At 38.2% G+C, this 23,741-nt stretch overlaps 1 protein-coding gene across 1 annotated transcript in view; it reads left to right on the forward strand.

Annotated features, from left to right (window-relative positions):
• ETV1 (ETS variant transcription factor 1) overlaps window positions 1-23,741 on the forward strand; it is an 87,346-nt gene that overhangs the window by 28,652 nt on the left and 34,953 nt on the right. The window contains exons 6-7 of the mRNA XM_036246872.1: window positions 19,752-19,881; window positions 22,510-22,698. Coding sequence (XP_036102765.1) covers window positions 19,752-19,881; window positions 22,510-22,698 — 319 coding nt within the window. The remainder of the gene's footprint in view (window positions 1-19,751; window positions 19,882-22,509; window positions 22,699-23,741) is intronic.

Consider the following 23,741-nt stretch of genomic DNA (forward strand, 5'->3'; position numbering starts at 1 on the left):
GATTTCATAAGCCATGGTAACAGTTTCAGAATAGTAATGCCAATAATGCAGTTAAAAAGAATTCAAAATGCTTGCATTTGATTGGCCTAGCAGTGAAAAAGATTGGTTTGTGGTGTTATTCCTGCTGCCTACCACATGCAGGTGGTATATCATCCCTAGATATATATAAAGAATAAATTGTTCTCCAAAAACTGAATTCACTCTCCTTTCCATTAGGCTTCATTACCAACCACAAAGTAGGAAACTACAGACATAGCAGCATATACATTGCAAATTTGTGGAACATCTTGTTCTTCTCTAGTTTATATGGGGTTGTCTATGCACAGTGCTTCAAACTATTTCCTTTAACAGGGTATAAACACTGTATTCGTGACTACTGATTGGGGAAAAAGTGGTTTGACAGACCACACCATTTTTAAACCATAGCTTAGAATCATTTTATTTTAGGAATTGTATTAATTACTTGCATAGTCATAATGTCAAGATAAATATAGACAAACATTTATTTATATAGGATAAAGTTTGCATGCATAAAAATATGTAAAAAAAAAATCCCTGTCTTCAAAAAGCATACTGGGAAGTTTGGAAGAAGAGGGGAAGCCATCCTGGGGATCGTTAAGCTAATGGAGTGAGGAGTTAACAGCAGCCCGGAGCACAGGTTCTACTCGGTAGGCACCATGCCCCTGTCCACTGCATTTTAGCTGGGTGACCATGGTAAGTCACTTAATCTCCAAATACGTCCATTTCTCAGCTTACAAATGGCTCCCAATAATAAGGATTTCATAGATGTGGAACAAGAATGAAATAAGTCAGGGCATTCGTAATTATTAACATCATTACTTTTATAATATTGACAATAAAAATATTATATGACTGCCACTTAAATGAATGTTACAGACAATAAATTTTACAGTTTGTTTGTTTTTTTTTTTTTTAATTAGAGGTCAGTGTAGATGGGAATAGTTGAGGATGGCTTCATGAAGAAAGTAAAACATTACCTGGAACTAGAAACCCAGGTTTACGAAATAATTAGAAATGAAACGAACCTAGAGATGATCTACCTTCAATGGGGAGCAATAACTAATACTTGCAGTGTTCACTGTGTACTAAGTACTTCTTTAAGCACTTTATATATATCTCTATGTATCCAGTCTTCACAATAACCTTATTTAGTGGGAACTGTAATCTCCTTTTTAGCCGGATGAGAAACTTGAGGCACAGAGTAGTTCAATGGATCATTTCTGGTCACACAGTGACCAAGTCGCAGACCTGAATCTGGAGTTTGTGCTCTAACCACTGCACTACACTGTTTTAGGTAGAGCTATGTGCTAAGTAAGACAAGGTGGTCAGGGCAAAACAGCGTTATCCAAGGTGACAAGTAGTTAATGCCCCAGTAATGACAGACGTGGACCTTAATCTTTCTTGGTACCTAATTTTCAGTCTCTCTGTGTTTACCACACTTCACCTGGCTCTATGAGATGAACGTGGTTTACCCTGTGATGAAGGGAGGGCGGGCTGGATGAGGTGAAGACCAGGTGTTAACTGCCCTGAAGGAGGCATGAGCATTTTCTGTCCACACTAGAGGCACCGCTTGGGGACAGGTGTGCGCTAGATAGTGCTAGACATGAAGCTGGAAAGGTCAAAGTCTGTCAGATGTGTGAGTCTGCAAAAGTCAATCAGTTATATTTGGGAGTTTATTCCTAAGAATAAATGCTCCAACCTGGAAATGTCTCACTATGAACAGTTAGATTTCATGTTAGTAAGGAAGAGTCGATGGAGAGAAGAGACAAAGGGGCGGACCATATTTTTTTATAAAGGTGTTTTAGCATTTAGGCACATTGTAGTAAACCATATTTAAAACAGATACTTACTAAATAATGCATATGTATCAGACATTATAGTTATGTCAGTGGACTCTAACGTGCTAATTCAAAGAAATGAGCACTGGCGAACAATTTATGCGTGCATTGTAAGGGAAGAGGAGAATCAAGCTTTATCTGCCTTGGTGTTTATCCCTATGCACACCCTCAATTTACAAAGCTCCTATTAACTTCAAAGGGCGAGGAGGATCATGCAAACCAGGCCTATTATGTTTGTGCTCGTCCAGTTGTTTTGCAGGTGGCATCCATGTGTTTCTACAAAGCTCATCTCTCCTATTGGCACACATGGAAAGGGAGCAAAGTACTCTTTTATCTTCATATTTTTCTCATCTCTTGGAACTATCAGTTACAAAGGAGGTCTGTATAAATCTCCTTTGTCTGTGTAAGTGCTAATCTAAGCTGCTGAATCTATCAGCTGGCTACAGTATTTGACACACCTAATAGTCATCTTATACCTGGAGTTACAACAGACGCATTGGCAGAGCTCTGTGTCCTAAAGAATGGGGTGATATGTTAGAATATAAAATAAAAAGGAAATTGAAAAAGGAACTCCATGTACACCTGAGTTTGCTACATTATGTCGTGTTGGTAAACCTTGAAGTGGCTCAAAAGAATGTTGTTTGTCGTCCTTGTGTATGTTCCTCTTTGATCACAGAGTTATAGAAAAATGATTATTCCTGTATAATCTGTAGCAGCCATGATAAGATCTATGCATTTCTACAGGCATACTGTTAACATCTAAGAGTCTCAAGGGGTTCAATTTAAATAGGTCCTTTCGGTTGACATAGCAGTAAATCTAGCTTTGACGGAAGAAAGAATGCATGGAGTATGCGCATGTACTACCTCCCCTAAGAGTAGAGGTCTGCTTCTATATATACCTGACATCCTAAATACTTTTTCATCCTAAATTTTTAAAACCCATAAGCATTAGTCACACTAATAATGACTTAAGTGACATTTATGTGAACATGAAATCAAATGGAGAATTTATTCCCCAGTTAGTACATCTGTGTATTATGAATAACACAAAGGCTCACATTGTGCAAGGACTAGTATGATCTGATATGTATTTTGATGTTACCACGGAGTGTTCTGCCTCAGATAGAAGTAAAAAAAAATTGTAATCTTCAATTATTATTGCCTCTGTGCTACAATTTTCTACTTCAGTAACGCCTGTATAACACTGCTACCCAGGTATGCTCTACCTGATGTTTCATGTGGCCATCGAATTTCCTCTCCTTTGCAGTTAGCAAGTCAAAGTAAAGAGATAACACACTGGAATGTTGCCATGGCACTATTGCTATGGAGCCAAACTTAGTAACTGGTAAGGTGTTCTGGTTCCCATCCGCCAGGGCCTGTCTGGCTTCCGAAGGCTCAGAAAGATCTCACTTGGAGCTTCCCCTGTAGTTTCGAGGGTGCGCTGTGGGGCAGTAGCAAGGCTCTAGAATAGAAAACTAAAATAAAGAAACAAACATCCTTTGAACTGGCAGCTGGGAAGTTACATCAAACCAGTAATGCGTCATCAAACTTAAAGAATAATTTTCTACACATTTAAGATACTCTTCATGGAATTCCTAAACTGGGTGGACATTGAGAAGCTTTATTCAGTTACAAATATGTACGACTAATGAATAATGGCATCATACTTGATTTTTTTATTTGCAGTTATTCTGACAATTATATAACACTACCTCGTATCAACGAGGTCAAATATAATTGTAACTTCATTTGAATGTCTTAATATAATTTCGGCTGCAGGGTATAGAAATCAGAGTTAGTAGGTTGTAAATCCATGATTGAAGCACTTCTCATTGCTTGCGAAGGTAGACAAGAGGAATCTCTTACACTTATGAAATACTGTAATCTGACTTGGTTCATTTGTGAGTCATAACTCCTACTGTTATGCCAATGAAAAAGTACAGATGTGTTTCTGTAGGAAAAAAATACTTTTTAATCTAACATACATTTTACAAAGTTTATATTTAAAGGAAACAATTTATTAAACATGAGTATGTTAAGAAATTACAAAATTACTGTAATTCTAAAACTCTTAGTTCTGGTAAATTTCCGTGGGATTGTGTCCTTTACCATGGACATGTGATGGGTAGACACTGATCATTTATGTTGGCTTCCCAGGACCCTCACAGTAAAATCAATTCCTTATGTACTGTATCTGACATGGTATCTCTTGACTGCCTATTTTGTTCATGGCCATGGTTAAGTCTATCCAAGGCTCTCTTGGCTGGTTTTCTTTGTCAGTGTTCAGCTTGTTTGCTTCTTTCGTTTTATTGGTGAAGGCTGAGCGAGTGTCAGAAGAGACTTTTTATACCTCATCCTTCTTGCATTCTTATGCTGTTGATGTCTTTGAGTCAGCATTGACTGTTAAGAAATGACAAAATGGCTTGATTGCATCTGGATGGTATTGTAGCAGTTTAGGAAGCAAACACTGCTATGAGTCTTACTTTTTAAGAAACTCTCGTGGGTTTTCATAAGGAATGTTGGCCAACATCAGTCTTGTCTGCTGTATGAAGAATAGCGTATTTAAAAAAATGTTACCACATAGTAATGATGACATTTTTTTTTTCTTCACAAAGGCTATTTTGGGATTTAAAAATGTGTCTGTCAAATCATAGTTTTTTTACGTTTATATTTCATGCATCTCTCTTTTCCTCTGCGGGGGTTCTTTATCTGTTCGAGTTAAATGACCGTTTCTTAAGACTGGAAAATACTTTTGGTAAAAGTTTTTCTGTAAGAACAGTGATTCCTCATGGAAACTGCTCTAGTGTACATTAAATGAAGGATCACAGCCATTTTTAAAGAAAATCTTTAAATTTAATTTGGGGGAGAAAATATAAAAATGTGCCGAATTAGTAGTTGGTTTACATAAAATGTGTTTGCAGGGTTTACCCTAGCTAGTTTTAACAGCTATAACAATTGAGGCCAGGTGACAGATAATTTCTTTTTAAGAAGGTGTTTATTGTCAGGAAAATTTCAAAGTTTCCTTTGTAATTACTCTGTCTTTGTTATTTTGGCAGCATGTAAAGTTTTATTGGCATTTACTGAAAGGCACTTTTTCTGGCCTAGCCAGCTGGCTTTCTTTTTCTGGGCAAACTTCTCTAGCTCTGGTATTAAGAACATATTTGTAACTTTGATTGTCTACCAATGGGATCTTTTTGAACATGGAGCCAAGTGACTAATAACGTCTTCATTAGAGTGAGGCCGAATGCTACAGGTACGCTTCAGCCACGTAAGTGTTGCTTCCAACTTATCCAAGGTATCATTTTGGTGCTCAAATAGTCAATCTGGGACCATGCAGATTACAGGTTCTTTTCACATACAGTCTGGATAAAAAAGTATGTTGAAATTCTGAGTCAAAAGTTAGAATTTCTAGTGTGGCTCAGTTGGTTGGGTGTCATCCTGTACACCAAAGGATTGCTGGTTTGATTCCTGGTGGGGGCATATACTTGGGTTTCGGGCTTGATCCCCATTGGGGGGCCTGCAGGAGGTGGCCCAACAATGTTTCGCTCTTGCATTAGTGTTTCTCTCTTCCTCTGTCTCTAAAAACGAAAATTTTTTCAGTAAAAAATGTCTTTAAAAAAAAAGTCAGGATTCACTAACTTGAAAGAAAATAGAATTTTTCAAGCAGTGCAGGTTCACCAAATCAACCTTGAAAGTTCCTTTTGAGCGGTAAATATTAAAACTAGTAAAGCACAAACATTTGAAGAAATGAAACGATAGGATTTTGTTAGACTTGTAAGTGTGGTTACAGGTTTGGAGTTTTAGTTGTCTTGGCAATGGTATTGACTAAGTAGACCATGCATGCATTACCATTGCTCTTACTTCTGGGCTTATTATGTAAAGACTTTTCAAGATCATGCTAATTAATTGAGTTAATGTGGGGGGCAGGGGGGAGGGATGAGATAAACCAAAGAACTTATATGCATATATGATTAACCAATGGACATAGACAACAATGCTTGGCTGGGGTTGGGGGAGGAGGATAGGGGGGAGGGTGTCTGGGGGGAAAAAGGAAAAACATCTGTAACAAAAATAAATTAAAACTAAAAAAAAGAATGAAATCTAAATTTCAAATTATGCTGCTCTAGTTCTGAAGACCACAGGAATAAATTCATTTAAGCAAGTATCTACATCACCAATTACTTATTTCATTGTTTTTTTAAAATAATACTGGAGAAAATGGTTATACTTTATTTCATAAAAACATATTTATTTCCCTACTTGTTCTTCATGACTAAACTTACACATCATAGAAACTGCTGATCCTCTTAGTAATTATTTTTCCAAAGTGATGACAGGCATATTAGTAATTGGCAGTCTTCTTTGGCAAAGAAATAGTATTCCAATGTTGTTTTTTATCTTGCCATGGTCTATAGAGTAATTAATGTAAAACTTTAATTTGGAGCTGCTGTGTTTTTAATTCAATAAAGAAGGGAAATTAAAGATCACATTTATCCTTTACTGCTTATAAGTAAAATATCTTTCGATGCTACCATCTGCATTGATTCTTCCGTGGTCAATTATCTGCCTTCTTTTTTGTGTCAGTGGATTTCAAATAAGACTTTTACCACGTTTTTCCTGCACCCTTCGTTAGAGATGGTGTGCCATGGGTAGAACTCGGGTTTGTTGAGGGTCGGAGGAGGCAGGGGATGCATAATAGAAGCCCACCTTTTGCACGTTCTGACTGTGGACAGGACCTGTCTTCATGGTTATACAGTAGCGTGGACTGAGCACCTTGGTGTCTGGGGGCCCACCTGGCATAGCATCCCTCGGAATTTCTTCCCGCTCGACTGAGAAACAACAGGCAGTGATGGGACCTTCCAGCCCCTCCTCAGCTAGGAATAATAATAGTTACAATGAAATCTTTTCCAAAGAATGTCCATTATTTGAAAGAAATTGCAGAATTACTAGGCAGAGAAGTAATAATTTATTTTTGTAACTGTATAGGGCTACCAAGAGTATTTCCATTAAAGCACCAAGTGGAATAATTTCTGCAGAAGAGGTGTTTTCCATATTTATGAAAGTCAAAATTAGGTAATTTATTAAGTAGAGCAGTCTCTGAGAGGTGTGGGTTTGGGTGGGCATCTCGATTCAGAACTTCATTCCAGTTTATTAGGTCTGTTTCTCACGTAGCCGCAGCTTGTTCAGGCTTCATTTCTGCCAGTTGGATGTGAAGCACTGTATGTTTGGGCTCACTGTACAGAATTAGTTTCCAAAAAAATAGTGTCGTGCTGCTTTCCATCTACTGGACCAGTAGGGGCAGGAAGATCTGATTTGAAGCCAGTGCAAAATGCAAAACTGATTAGATTTGGATTGTTCATACATTAGGCCTTTCTTTCCCTGTTCTTAACCTTTTCCAGATGGAAGAACCAGTTTCCTCCCAGGGCGCTTTCTCCTGGCAATTAAACTGAAGATGAGGATCACTTAGTACCACTACCGCTGAAGTACTGCGATAGTAGGATTGGGTTTTTAAAGTTAGAGGAATGCATCAACACGATGTGGACTTTGTTTCTTTGTTTTTCAATCAATGGTTTTGGTGATGCTTTTAAAATTAGGAAAATAATTCTTTTTGTTTCATTAATATAACATTACTTTCTGACATCAGCTGGAAAGTAGGTGGTCCATGGAACAATTTTCAAAGTGCCGAGTGTTTCAAACATTAACCATTTTGCACGTACACTTTTCTAATGTGCATTATGTACCCTCCCTTCTTGAATATAGTAGATTACACCCAATTTTGCTTTTTCATGATGATTAAGGCTCATTATTCTGAAGTTTAGTGGCCACTGTTTGCTAAAATGCAGTAATGCCTTCAGTTATTACTGAGATGCGTAGACCTCTGCGCAGCCTCAGAACGTTACGCCCTTTTAAATCTTTGAATGGGGTCTTTCCATGTTTCTCTTCTCTGACATTCATCAGCTGGTACATACACCCAGGTGTTAATTTTTAGAGCAACAAGGAAAGATTGCTTAGTCTAATGCCTTCATTTTGCAGGTCAGGGATGGAAGCCCAGAGTGCACTGTTTGCCCATATTCACACAGCTAGTTAGGGGTGGGGTAGGAACTAGGTACAGATGCATTTATTCCCAGCCAGTGCTCATGCTACCAGACCACACTGTTCACTTTGTCTTTCTGTCAAGTTACCTTCCCCTACAGATTCTTCTCCCGGTGTCAATTTTTTGCTCTTAATGTACAGTTGACAGACATAAAGAGAAATGGGGAACAAGATGAAACAGACCAAGTCGTGAACTACCAGTCTGATGGTCGGAAGTCCTGCTACTATCATAACTCACTTTATTTCCTTGAGTATCAGTGTATCTCCTGTGAAAGGAAGTGGTTGGACGAATAATGGTAATAACTACATTTACTGAGTACTTATCAGGTGCCAGGGACTATTCAAAGTTCTCGTGTGAATTACTTCATTTAATTCTCACGCAGACTCCATGGGAAAGATCTGTGTGATAAGCCTCATATGCCCCATGAAAATACTAAATCACAGAGCAGTGACCTAGTTTACCAGAAGCCCTTTAGCTAGTAAGTAGCAAAGTCAAGATTCCGCATCCATGCTGTTGTCTACCATTGTTTCTGGGTGATCCTCATGCTCTCTTCAGCTGTAATGCCTAAAGGTTCTGGGTTTGAGGGGTAACCAACAGCTAAATTATGGAGCACTTACTGCACCCCACACACAGAGTGTCTCATTCGATCCTTTCAGCGGCGTCAGGAGGCAGGAGCTACCACCACCCTCATTTTCTGGCTGAAGCTGAACAGAGGCAGGTTCAGTGGCTCAGTCTCGTGGCTGGGAAGTGGCAGGAGGAAGCTTAGAGACCGGGCAGATTTGAGCGCTAGTTCTGCCACTGGGCCTTGTGCCTGAGAATGCGCACTCGAGCATCCGAGCCACAGTGTAATGTGAGTTTTGTAATATTCATGTTTGCTGACGAGAGGTAGGTGTGTGCATGTGTGTGCACGCGTGTGTGTACCCAGGCACGCACATGTGCGTCCACACATGGAGACACACGAATGCTTTCTAAGCTGTTGGACGGGGGGAGGAAACACTCACTCCAAGCATATAAGTGAGTGGATTTAGTGCAAGAGACAATGAGGTGTGAAGTGGTGGGGTGGTGGGGACCCGCACCCAGGAAAACCCAGGTCCCGGCTGGAGAGGCAGCTGATAGGCTCCGCCAACTGAGCCTTGCTTGTCAGTCTGCAAAATGGACTCACGTTGCTGGATATTTGTTTTTTTTCCCAGAGAAACCAGAAGTTTAGGTTTTTAAACCAGAAAAACTGTTTTGAAGCTGATTTTAAATCACCATAACTAATTTAAATTATTTGAAGCCACCCTGTGAACGAACCAGAAACATTGGCGAACTCTGGTGCAGATGGGCAGGCCTGGTGGGTAGCTGACCTTCAGGTGAGGGAGAGAGTTGGCTGCATCTCATTATCACCATTCTTTTCTTTCTTTCTTTTATGTTATTTAGTTAGAGTGGAAGGAAGGGAGAGAGAGAGAGAGAAAGATAGAGAGAGAGGGAAACATCGATATGAGAGAGACACATTGATTGGTTGCCTCTGGCATGACACAGACCAGGGCCAGGAATCAAACCTGCAACCCAGGTACATGCCAAGGACCAGGAATCAAACCTGTGACCCACTGGTCCACGGGCCAATGCTCTAACTGCTGAGCCAAGCCTGCCAGGGCCATCACCAGTCACTTTTAAGAGAAGAAAGGCACAAACTCTGTCTTTCAGATTCGTTCTATTTTTTTAAGGGGGCAGAATGGTACTTCTCAGTACAGGGAAAGTTGAATTATTAAGTGGGCTTTTAAGATATAACTGTCTTGTGAGGCTGTAACATAGTCAGGAGGCTTTACACTGTAGGCTGTGGGGAGTCCTGGGCTTCACGGGTCCTCAGTACTGGTTTCCAAGTTTGTAGACACCCGATCTTGGATAGGGCTATGCTAGGTGGTGCAGGATCACCCCTGGGACTCTTTCAAACTACACCCCTCCTTCATTCAGGCTTGCCCCTGATAAGACTGTTCAGGAGTCCCTGCAGTAGAGAGTGCAGTTGCTATTACTGATGGGAATTTGGTATGAGGAAGAAAAAAAAATGATAGCCTCTTCTGAGAAATGCCTGATTTCTCTGAAACTCAGTTTTGGTTTCCAAACTGCCCAGAAGGTACCTTACTGATGCTGAGTGTGTACTTTCGGGAGCAAGGTACGGGGTGTGTTGAAGACCATCTTCCCGTAATGAAAGGAGCTTCTGTTTTCTACCTTCTTACCCTTCAGGCTTTCACTTTTGATTCCTTCGGTACAAAGGTTTCTGAGTACAAACACCAATTCAGTCCCTAAAACGCGTTCATTTCTAATGTCCTCTTCAATGCAGAAATTCTGAGATTTCTAAGAGGGGGCAGAGTCGTCCTCACTGTGCCTTCCGTTTACTACTAAACAGCCTGTTGTGTTGCCAACACAACACCAAAGGGCAAACTAAGTCTAATAGTCCTTTAAAAACATTGTATCACCTATATTATAACTGGTCTACTTGAAGGATATTTTTTAAGAAAAAAATAAATACCAACTTGCTGTTTAGGGTGTAACTTTGTCTCGGAAATATTCTATTTCCAGATGCTTCAGATCATGGAAAAATCGTGAAAACTTGAATCAGCGTCTCTGTCCTTCAATGTGTTTCAGTTTGCATTTTGATAGCAGTTTAGAAATGCTATCTCGTGTTTGTCACAGACGTAATTCACATCTTTCTTCGGGCACTGTAAACAAGAGAAATGGTTTAATGGCCCCATAAAGGCACTCTGCTGATAGCTGAGATTAGGCCCTTTAGTAATGGATGTTGGGTGTGTGCATGTGTGAGTGGTGTGCGCAGGGGGGGTGGGGAGGGCTTGCAAGAGGTAAATGTCCTGGAAAAGAACATTCGAGGGCTCCTGATAGGGGCAGCGGCTGTGAGTGTTGCCTTTCTGTCTGTCTTGGAAGAGGACGTGACACGTGTCCTTATTTGTACACAAGCCTTCCCCTTTGCTTCTGGGATTGAACTGAGTACTAATTGATGTCATTGTTATCTATTTATCACCTGAAATTGAAGTGATACCTACTTAAAGTGAGTGCTTTTCATCTACGGAGTGTGTTTCTTTATACATTTGTAGAAAAGGCTGCATGGAGATCTGGAATACTTTCAAAAATAGAGATAAATTAAATCTAAAAATAAATAAAATAAAACAGGCTGTATGCATGTTTCATGCCATGCTTGTATCTGGTCTTAAATAATCTAACTTATGTATATTTTACCCTTTTACAGAGATTTTTTTTTTTAAATCACAGCTATAGCCAAGTGAAAAAAATTTTACAAGCTCTTCAGTGTCCACAGAATGATTTGTTTTGACTTTCTCAGTTATACTTTGTAGACAAGTGAAAAAATTCTCCACATTATACATAACCATGTACTAAGTAAATGCCTTGAAATTACTCAAAGTTACATAAATGTGTATGTAGTGTTTTTAGAGCCTCAATATTGTGTCTTTCATCATCTTGTGTCTCGCCCAACAAATTGGATACACAAGTCCACACACGCTAGGTTTTGAGCGCAGAGTAAACCCAGTTAAGAAAGCAAATTTAAATGTCCTTCGTTAGCTAATTTAGCTGAACCCTGTCACTTGCGGATGTCGTTGTACCATCCCTCTACTTCAGTGTTTTTATTCCCCTTCCTCATTCTTGACCGCAGCTGAGAACAAGGACCAGCAAGTTTTCTTCTGCGAAGGATCATGTAATAAGTATTTTAGGCTTTGCTGGCTATAGTGTTTCTATCACATAGAGTCCGATGCTCAAAGTCGTCCTAAGACTATCCTTAAACAAATGGATGGGAAGCTGGATTTAGCCCACTTGCTTTAACTTGCCAACCCCCATTCTAGAACATTACAGTAGATCATTCTAAAACAGAATTTTTGAGCCGACTAGAAATCTCAACATCAAAATCAGGAGACTGCCATCAAGATTCTGTATTCCTCGCTAGATTTGCTTTAAAAAACAAACAAACAAACAAAAATAGACAAGAAAGCAAAACCTACGGATTTGATTCAAAGACCTGGTTCTGTTTAGAGAAGTAATTAGAAATGCGATATGTTTCTCTTCCCTGGGCAGTTGTTTGGTGCTCATAGAAATTGCTACTCTATTTCAATTTAATGATAAGAGTTGAGAGGAAGTCGGAGTGAAAGGTCAGCCCCAAGACAACTTATCATTGTATCTACAATCACTGTCCACATACAGAAGAGGGCCCATTACTTGTGACATTTTGGTTATCAGAGTCTAGGGGAAGCTTCAGTTGTTGGTTAGCAGTATTTCTCCTTCAGTGGAATATGAGTGGTGTGAATTTCTAAATGCCTTTGGTCACAGTAACAAATTGAAAAAAGGAAGGCAGCATGCCGAAAAGCAAGCACACATGCTCTGAGAAGTTGTTTTCATTTAGATACAAGTGCCAAGAATATAGTATTAAGGTCATGTATATAGAAATATGCATCACATATATACAAATTTAGAGAAGACTTGCCAGTATCTTTATTAGAGAAAATTTCTTTTTAAAAAGACCTAAAAACTCAGATTGAACTTCTATGAGCTCTTGATGGTAAGATTGTACCTTTTCATCTTACCATAGCTCCACGGTTGTTCCTTCATTTGCTATGGCAAATGAATGAATCAGTGAAGAAATTATGGGTAAAGAAATATCTGATAAAACATTGGAGTGGTGCTCATGCAAGAACAAAATCCCAAGGATGTTTATTTGAAATAAATTTGAATTAGGTGCTCAAGGGTTCAAGAGTTGCAGCCAAAGCTCAGGGCTCTAATTCTTAACCTGTTGTTAAGTTAGTTCTAGGTCTTTGGTTTGACATGAAGCTTAGCTTCTTTATGCTTTAAAAATGTTTGCAGAATGGGGAAATGAAAAGAAATATTCTTCTTGTCTTAAATAATGAGAATCAAGTACAATAGGTGAAGATTGTTTGAAATGTAATAATGTTATGTAAATTTGAGAATTTTTTGTAAAACATTCTAGCCAGTGCTTTCTATCACAGTTCCAAACTCAACCACAATTCAGTACGTCGACACCTACAGTTAAACATATTATCATTAAAAAATATGTATTTTTTTCTTTATTTTTTAGAAAAAGAGAGGACAGGAGAGGGAAAGAGGTAGAAACATTGATGAGAGAGAACATCAATTGGCTGCCTCCTGCATGCCCCCGACTGGGGATCGGGCCCACAACCTGGGCATGTGCCCTGACTGGGAATCCAACCAGTGACCTCTTGGTGCATGGGTCGATGCTCAACCACTGAGCCACACCAGCTGGGCAAACATATTCTCTTTCTTTAATTTACAAGACATCATCATCTTCACTATAGAAATACAAACTGAAACTCGATTCATAGATTTCATTTTTTATTCTTTGGACTATGTAAACATAAAGCTGTCAGTATAACAGTATGGTCTGTTTTCACTTGAATGGTACCCAAAAATGCTCCTGTGTCATGATTGTTTAGAAAATTATCCTGCTGTGAGCACATTTTAAAATTCATTATCTTCATCTATCTTTAGTGTTTAAATGTGATATAATATATGTCTACCCTTACCCAAAGCTATGGTCGTATAGCAGCATGATTGCACTTGGAAAGCAAAGGGCATATAGATGTCCAGTAGAATGACAGGTTTGTGCCTCTGTTTGAAAATGTCAGTGGAACCCTGGCCGGTTTGGCTCAGCGGTTAGAGCATCGGCCTGTGGTCCAGAGAGACCCGGGTTCGGTTCCCGCTAAGGGCGTGTACCTTGGTTGCAGTTTGTCCCAGCACTGGTTGGGTCCTGCGGGTGGCAGCCACTCAATGTGTCCCTTTCATGTTGATGTTTCTCTCTCTTCTCTCTCCCTCCCACTCTATCTGAACAAAAAATGGAAAAATGTCCTCGGATGAGGATTAAAAAATAAGAAGAAAATGTCAGTGGAAAAAAGTGGAAGCAAGGTGATGTCTCCCAGTTCATAAACTTACAACAAAAACAATTACTGATTCAACAAATAGTTTACGATAAATACCATAACCCCAAGTAAACTTTTTGAATTAAGAGTGGTTAAGTTTGTTTTGGAAGCACATTTTTTTTTTTTTAAGTCCTGGTATTTTGGAGCTCTTCAATTTAACCATTAGAAGAACTCAGTCATCATTAGTCAGCCTTAAGATGTGGTTTTGAAGGTCAAGCAGCCACCAAAGAAAAAATGCACGAAGCTTCTCTCCAGTGTTCTTCCCGCTTCTCCTCTTAAAGGTCGGACGGTCGGAGGAGTTGTGGGTCATTCAAGTTCGAAAGGAAACTTGATTGAGGAATGCCCTCGAAGACAGCAGATTTCATACATGAATGATCTGAACAGGCCGAAATCAGGGATCGAGACGTAATGTCATACCGTTTTGAACCATCCCTTCTTTGCAAATGAAATGAAGGAGTTAACTCACTCCATTTGCTACACGTGAAGAAGGAAGGACTCACTTTAATTAAAACTGCAAACAATGCAGATGCCGGTCGCTCCCCGTTCCAGGCCCAGCGTGGCCGGTACCGTGAGCGAAATGAAATGTCTCGCAGCCTCGCCAGCAGGCTGGAGCCGTGTGCAGCGCAAGTAATTTAATTAGTGTTGATCATGACTCCAGATGATGGTGATTTGATAAGGAATAATTTAGTACTTAACAGCCTTTTACATGCACCAACTCCATGTGGGAAGGTAAAGCAAATTGCACAAAATGAATGTGCTGCTCTGCCTCGTGCCGGTGCCAGAGAGCTGGAAAACTGCCTGCCAGCAGACGCCCGGCTCTCAGCCCCGCGACGGCAACCGGCGATCGCAGCCCAGCCCTCTCCGGGGGGGTCTCCAGACGCCCCTCATTTAGGGAGAAATAAGTCACTTTTGTGCTACAGCCTCTCCAGGAAGCAGGGAAGTGAAACAGGAAAAGAAAGCGTGGTCCTTGTGCAAAATGGTGAGGATCCTGAGGGTGGCTTCTCCTTGTTTTCCTCGCACACAGTAATTTAAAAAAAATCCCAGCCAACTCAGATTCGTTGGATTACTACTTTGGCTTCAGATTAGAAAAATAAAATCGCAGTTCCAAGGGCCCGTAATGACTGAGGACCACACACGTGGAATGTGTCATCCAGAGGGTCGGGGAGCCCCCAGTTCCGGAAGTGGGGAACCTGGGAGAATGCTGGAGTGTTGGCATCTAATGAAAAGGAAGACATTGTTCGTTTTTGTTTTTGTTCAAGTCTTTTCAAGTCCTGGGCCCATTTCAGTGCAGCGCACACTGGATCCAGGTGCCAAGTATCAAACGGATTTGAAATTAACCCAGTATGACAGTCACCTAGAAATTGTATAGGATGCAGAACCCTGATCTATATGCCAGTGTTAGTGATACAGATGTCCTGGGAATGGTATATTAGTTTGCTAGGGTTGCCATAACAAAGTCCTATAAACCAGGTGGCTTCAAAAACATTCATTGTTTCAGAGTTCTGGAGGTCACAAGCCCGGGGTGAAGGTGTGGGCAGGGTTCTGAGCCTGTGACAGAATCGGTTCTGCACCTTTCTCCTGCTTCTGGGGATTTGCTGGCAACCTGTTAGCATTCCTTGGCTTGTAGAAGCGTCACCCTGATCTCTGCCTTCATCTTCACATGGTGTTCTGTGAGTGTCTCTGTACCCCAATTTCCCCTTTGTATAAGGACATTAGCCCTATTGGATTAGATTTCACCCTGGTAACTTCATCTTAATCTCCCAAATAAGGGCAGAGATGAGGTACTGGGGTTAGGACTTCAATATACAAAGGGGGGGGGGGCACAATTTAACCTATCACATGGGGTCTGGGATTTTTTTTTACTTTTTTATTGATATTTTTTGAAGAGAGGAAAGGGAGAGAGAGAAACATAGACATGAGAGAGAAATAACAATCAGCTACCTCCTGTACACCCCTTACTGGGGATAGAGCCCGCAACTCTGGCATGTGCCCTGACCAGGAATCGAACTGGGACCTCTCAGTCCCTGGAATGACACTCAATCCACTGAGCCTCACTGACTGGGCAAATCTTTGTTTTTTAAAAAAGTTACCTGGGTAATTAGATGTTTGGCCAGGTTTGGAGATCCTGAATTTAGGGATCAACATGCCTCTGAGAGTACTTTGGGAATCCTTATATCCTTTCTTCTAAAGTCGGTTCAGGACAGGCATGAAGCATATCGAAAGCCCTAGAGCTCCAGACAGACTGGGGTGATCACCACCAGGATGGGTCTTGCCTTTTGCTTCAAGCTTGATACCACTGAACATTTTGATAGGAGGCTACTGTCATGCTGGCAGCCATTCCTGATGGTGCCCCAAACTTGTCATTTCTCCCCTCACTCATCTGGAATTATTTATCTTACAGAGTTGCTGAAACAGGAAGTCAGACATGTTGAAATATCTTAATTTGTATGGCATTACTTGATGCCCCTCATTTTTTAAGCTTTTTGTAGAGATATGCATTTATTATAATGCAAAAGTCCTAGTGAATTTTACATATGTATATATTCAAATTACCACCATGTAGAGCAAGATATACAATATTTCAGCATTGTAACAGGTTACTAGTGCCGTTTCTCAGTCATTAACATGCTCATCCACTAGCAGGAGGGCCTTCTGTCACGATCAGTTAGGTCTGATCTTGCAATCCGTATACTATCTATTCTTTTGTACTTGGCTTCTTTTACTCCATGACTGTGAGACAATCTATGTTTCTCCACGTGTCAGTAATTTGTTTCTTGTTGTTACTGCATAATAGTCTATGTCACAATTTCTTCACCCATTACCTGCTAATGAACATTTGAATTTTTCTAATTTTTGCTATTGGGAGTAAAGCTGCTTTGAACATTCATTCATATGCATGTCATTTGTTGAATATATGTAGTCCTTTCTCTTGGATATTACATATACCCAAGAGAGTAATTACTGGGCACAGGGTAGATTTATGTTGAGCCTTAGTAGCTACTGCCAAAATTTTTCAGTGTATCAGTTCATAATCTCAGTAGCATTTATAAAAGTTTCTGTTGCTGTAGGTCTTCAATCTTGATAATGCCAATCTTTTGCAGTTTAGTCATTTTACTATAGCAATAATCTCATGTGGTGTTATTTGCATTTTCTGATGAGTAAAGATGTGGAATACTTTTTCATATATAGATTTTTTGTGCATTTGTTTTGCCATTTGGGTGTCTTTTATAAATTTCTTGTTTAGGTCTTTTGTCCATTTTTAATCAGGTTACTGGATTTGTCTTACTTGTATCATTAATTCTTACTATGTTGACTATGAGTTCTTTATCAGATTTTTCTGTTGCAAACGTCTTGTAGTCTGTAGCCTACCTCGCACTCTTTAATAGTGTCTTTTGACAAAGAAAAGTTCTTAATTTCAGTGAAGCCTAATTTGCAGGTCGTTTTCTTTATGGTTAGTGTTTTTTATATTCTGTTCACTAATCTTATTCTACCTCATGGTCCCAAAGACTTTTAAACTATAGTAATATTTAATAAAGTACACACTGATATACCTGATATTTTGATAAATATGATAAACTGCATCATACTGCATATTTATTCACCCTTGAGGTCTTATGAACTTTATTCCAATAAATTAGATATGATCCCTCAGGTATAATAATTTGTTATTTCTTTAAGTGACAAACTGAGTTTCTTATTTATTGCTACATCTTTTTCTTAGGAAATTGTAAAACATGATTATTAATTCAGAGTGCTAAAATTGAGGATACATATTCATTTTACTGTATATGTTCAAGGAAGTAATGAATAGTTGAAAACTGTTAAGAAAGCAACAAATGTATGGTTAATGGTTGCATATACAATATTTGTCATTCAAAAAGTAGAGTGTATGCGTGCGCACACATACTACGGGGAGAGAATTTTCTGATACATACTACTTTAAATTCTTTGTTTTTTACATTTTAAAGACTTTTCATCATGCAGATTTGGGACTTAGATAAAAGCAGAGAATAATATAATGAACACATATCCATTAACATTTTCTAAGTCCATATTTTTTTTCCTAATATCTTTTTTTTCTGGACAATTTTAAAGAAAATCCTAGACATCTTATTATTGATTATGAATCTGTAACTTTAAACCTTTTTTTTTTGCTACAACTGCCATTTCATTATCACATCCAACAAAATTAACATTAATGTCTTAAATATTTAATACCTAGGTCATATTCACTTTATTTCAAAGATGTGCTTTTCTAGTTGGTGGTTCACATCAGAATTCTAACAAGTCTTTTCTTGTATTATAATTGATTCTTGAGGTTCTTAAATCTCTTCTCCCTGAATGGTTAATACATGATAACTTTCTGACCTGGCAAAGTTAATGAACATGAGCACCCTTGGCATATGAAGACACATATCATTTCTCCTTTGTTTCTATTTTCTGCTTTGAAGAGGCATATCAAACACATGCCACATCAAGAAAATACTTTGAAATAGACCACCCAGTGATATTATTTTGTTATTATTTATTAAGGGTTTTTTTTTAGGCTACTAATGTAGGTAAAATTTATTTCTTTGGCAAATTTGTTTTTACGATGTTTCAGATGGGTCTTGAGGACCATGCACAATTCTGTCAAAATTGGACAAATAGTATTTATATTCCTATAGCTTGGTAATTCTTGATATCAAATTCTTATATTACATTATATATGGCACTCAAGATCGAATGGTATCTAAGCCACAAGGTTTCTCTTGTTATATCTTTATAGAATGCAGACTAAATCTTTTGTGGTTTAATTTCAGTGTTTGTTGTAATAAATCTCCAGAATGTGTGTCCTTCTTGTGTTTATCCCTTGATTAATCATACTCGTACATATTGTACATGAAAAAAAACCATTCTCATGTCTTTTTTTTCTTTGTATTTTTACCAATTTTCCAAGTATACTAAAACTTCAGTTGTTCTGACAGGATCTCTAATAGATATTATTTTTAATTAATTTCATATAGAAGAATAACACTACATATAGTGATATTTATTGTTGTTAAAGCTATGATTTTCTTAAAATATACATGTCTTCTAGCCTTCACTCTTTATATGACCTTTGTATTTATATTAAGCATTAGTGAATATAAGTATAACCATATATTAAGTCATATGAGAAGGGAGAAAACAAGTGGTCAACAATAATTATTTTATGGTGTTACATAGTTTCATATTTCATCCTCAAAATTCTGGTAAGGAGACAGGCAGGTGCTTGTCTCTATTTTATAGATGAGCATGGCCTTCAAAGATGTTGAGATTTTTGCCCAAATTATCATCAGTTTCCAGTGGGCCTGCACATGGAATTTCTTCCTCATAGTACATTTGTCATTTTATTAAACCATCACTATTGATGGATTTGAGATCTTTTCCTTTCAATAATGCTTAAAATTATATTCCAGTCTTCAGTTAATTCTTTTGTGTTTTTTTATGTTCCGAGTTCAGTTACTTCTGTTCTATTTTTTCTGCTTTCATCACTGGAAATCTTTCTGAAATGTTTTCAAAACACACTTTCTGAAGATGGAGCGTCTTTTATTAATGTCCGCTAAGCAAATTACAAATGATTCTGTTTAAGTAATGAGAGTTCCAGCTTGTATTTGGCTAAACAATGAACAGAAAAGGGGGACACCGAGATTCTCCAGAATCTTCTCTTTCGTGACATTCAATCAAATGTGATTTTTCTTTTATATGTAAGTTAATATGTAATGTTAGTGACATTTTAACCAAGAGAAGGAGAGCAGGTTAATATACTTAATTCTTAACTGCATTTCATTTTTGTGGGTATTTTGTTTGTTTGTTTTCTAGTGGCTTTTCATGGCCTCCCACTGAAAATCAAGAAAGAGCCCCACAGCCCGTGTTCAGAACTCGGCTCCGCCTGCAGCCAAGAACAGCCCTTTAAGTTCAGCTATGGAGAAAAGTGCCTGTACAATGTCAGGTAAAGCGACCAGGTGTACATACAGAGGATCGTGGTTCCCACTGAAACTCAAAGTCTAGAATCTAATATAAAATCGCAAGTCAAATTTTATGAGAGTTAGATCTTCAGCACAGAACAAGCTAATTAGATAATGGGTCTCGAAGAACTCCTAGAAACCATTTACCATCCAATCACACACTTTTAGAATAATTTGAAAGCAATAATTTTCATTCACATATTGGTTGCTTTTCTACTCGGTGATGTATCCTGGGTTTGAAAAGAGGGTCTTACTTGGCCCGAGCAGCTACTGAAAGTTCTCATTAGAATGAATGCATTATGCACTTTAGATAGAGTTTGTAGGAAAAAAAAAAAAAATGAAACATTTGGCATGTCTCAGCAGTACATTAGTTATCTGACAGGCTTTGCAGATGATCTAGATGCGTTCATGGACAATTGTAATAAAGGTAGAATTTTATAAGGCTTAGCAGAGGCTATTATCTATTAAAAAGCCAGTTGTGCCTTCTGATGATAATAAAGGGTGGAGCAATAAAAGTACATTGTTCATTTGTTAGAAAATTTGATAACCTATATGTTCATTAAAAACCCTTCACAGTAAATTGCATTCTGCTACTTTTCATATTGGCCTCTAATTGCATAAGGAAGAAGTTGGCTCTGTGTATTGAATATTATTACTCTCAATTATAGTAGAATCTTAGTTCTTAAAAGGCCTTAGTTTGGAAACTTAAAAAATGATTGTGAATATTTGCACTTTTATAAGTTATGTTGATTCAAATTCATAATACATTATGATCTAAATGGATCTTATGTTTTTTTTTTATACGTTTACTACTTATACTCTATTATTACCAGGGTATATAAGATTCAAGAAACTTAGATTTGTGCAGTCACTCAGCAGCTAACCAAGGCTTGCATATTCTATTGCTCTTTATTCTTGCAAACTCAAACTTGTCTTTTACATCTGCTTTTCTAGCAGGGTCACCAGAGCCTGAAATTATGAGCTGGTTCAATTAAAACTACAAAGCTTTTATTAAAAAGGTCTATTGTCAAAGCTAACTATTGCGCATGCTCAGGTTAGATAAAACAGTAGTGATCTGAATTTCATTTTATAGTGTTTTTAGTTTTTCTGTTTTCTCCTTAAGAGTATTATGTAGTCACAGAATAATTATGTAACATATTGAAGAATAGGTAATTAATAAACAAACAGATACAGAATTGTCACCGAATTTCAGCATTGATCAGAAGTGTGACTGAAATAACCACTTTACGTGGCATATCTAACATCCATAAATTAACAGTAGAGGAATTGCCTAAATATTTTGAGGTTCTTTCCAGGGACCAATAATTCCCACAGTGATCTATGGATTAAATTCTGGTACCTCTTTCTCCATACAAACTATAAATGCAACATTTCCTGGGGGGAAAGGTAATATCGTAGGGCAAAGGCTATATCATGTTTTTCTGTTTTCATGGCGATGAGTCAGGTGAACCATTTTATAACAGTAGATTCTCATGCAGAAATATTGGTAAAGAAAATAAGTGGAACCAAACATAATGAGTACCATTAGCTGGACTCTAAGACAAGAGTAGACTTACACAGCAACGTACTCCTTCACCACTGTGAAGTATTTTTAGACATGGATGTAGTTCTCTTGTATCAATGGAGCAACAGAATAAATTATTACATAAGTCAGTGCAAAAAGAAATGTTTTTGTTTTAGAGAAAAAATGTGTATTGACGAACCCTTTTTATTTTACAACCAAACATAATAGTTTAATCTAGAAATACCATTTTTCCTTGGAAATTTAAGTAAAATTTGTTTTCAGTAAAATATTTTTTTTAGATCACAAAAGTTAATTAAATCACATTCTTGAAAGGTGCACATAGAGAATCAACTGAAATTCATAAGCAAGCTTACTCATTTGACTCCTTTGGGAGTGTTTAGAAGTTAGACTATGAAAATAGGATTTTATTCTTAAGAACATTATGTTGTACTTATACGCCAAGAAAGTTTAAATATATCAGAGACTTTAATTTGCCTCATTAATCTTCATTATCTCACGTGAGGAAGTTAATGCCGGGCATCATTTATTTTATATAAAAAATGAAAGTCAGGCAAAAGCACTGCCTTCTTAAAATTCCACCATAAAATAAAGTCGAGCCAGGTATGGTCTCCATCTTATCAAACTGATGTTCTTGTTCTAAAATCGAATGTAATATGGAAGCATTATAATAATCAGAATAATTTAATGATGTAGAAAAGATCTATGAACTTGTTCAAGGAGAACTATCCAGAATGTGGAGCAATGCCGCAGCTTTCCCAGGAAGTGCCTTCCTTAGGCTGCCATTGTATCTATTAAAATAGATGTGTTTTATATTTATGCTATTACCAATTTATAATTACCCTACTTTCTGTTTAAGTGTGTGGCGATATTAAAGGTTACATGTTCTAGAATTACAAGCACTAAGGGACATAAAATTATAACTTCCTTATGACATTAGCCCAAAGTGTGTTTCTGTTTCCTTAGGTTGGAAAAGATTTTTTAAAAATTGCTCCAAAGAAACAAATATTCTCTCTCTCTCTCTCTCTTTTTTTTTTTGCGTGTGTGTGTATGTGTGTGCATTGGGCAGTGCCTATGATCAGAAGCCACAAGTGGGAATGAGGCCCTCCAACCCCCCAACCCCATCCAGCACTCCAGTGTCCCCACTACATCATGCATCTCCAAATTCAACTCACACTCCGAAACCTGACCACGCCTTCCCAGCTCACCTCCCTCCATCACAGTCCATGCAAGACAGCAGATACCCCATGGACCACAGGTACGCTGCAAATTGTTTTTGTAAAAACTGTTTTTAGTCTTCTTGAAAGAAATTCTATTACCAATTCCTAAGACCTATAGTAGATTTAGGTAAGCATATTAATTTTGCACATCTGGGCAAACTATTTTTATAAAGAGCTTGCTCTATAGTTATAAATAATTTGTGGAGGAGGTCATTTATAAACAGTCCTTTTGTGTACATTTAAATTTGTTGCTAGAATGGAAAATGAATCTGTATACTGACATTTGAACATTTCCCTTTCGCTTTGCCTGAATTAAATTGCTTCACTTACACTTTATATAAGATCATCCCATTTTTTATGAGCATATGTGTGTGCTTTTTCTATAAAGTTAGGAGCCTAATTTTAGTAGGTGGCTTATGGAATCAGGTTCTCTACCTTCGATTGAATGGCGTAGCTGTACACAGTTTTGCAGAATAGAACTTATTTGATTAAAACCATTTCCCATCCTTCCCATGTAATGAATATTTAATGTCAGTAGATGCCTGACCCAGGACACTGACAATATAAAGTTAAAGAGATAGAGACAAAATTATTATTACTTAGAAAGGAGCCAGGCAAGAACCAGACTGTGGCGCTAGGGTGAACGCTATGGTAGGTAATCTTGATTCCAAATATTGGGGGACTTTTTGAGGTCTTCATAATACAACTTAAAACACAGGTTGATTGCCCTGGCCGGTTTGGCTCAGCGGTTAGAGCATCGAGCTGCGGTCCAGAGAGACCCGGGTTCGGTTCCCGCTAAGGGCACGTACCTCAGTTGCAGTTTGTCCCCGGCCCTGGTTGCATCGTGCGGGTGGCAACCACTCGATGTGTCCCTTTCACGTCGATGTTTCTCTCTCTCTCCCTCCCACTCTATCTGAACAAAATATTGAAAAATGTCCTCGGGTGAGGAGAAAAAAAACAGGTTGATTGCGTACTATGTTCTTCCTTCCCCTTCTACCTTGTACTTATATAGAGCTAGTCACGTGCTGGTAAATATTGAACAACAAGCCCTATGGGAGAAAATACAAAAGACCTGATCTGT

This window comes from Molossus molossus, unplaced genomic scaffold (genome assembly GCF_014108415.1).
Source record: "Molossus molossus isolate mMolMol1 unplaced genomic scaffold, mMolMol1.p scaffold_m16_p_7, whole genome shotgun sequence".
Taxonomy (NCBI): Eukaryota; Metazoa; Chordata; class Mammalia; order Chiroptera; family Molossidae; genus Molossus; species Molossus molossus.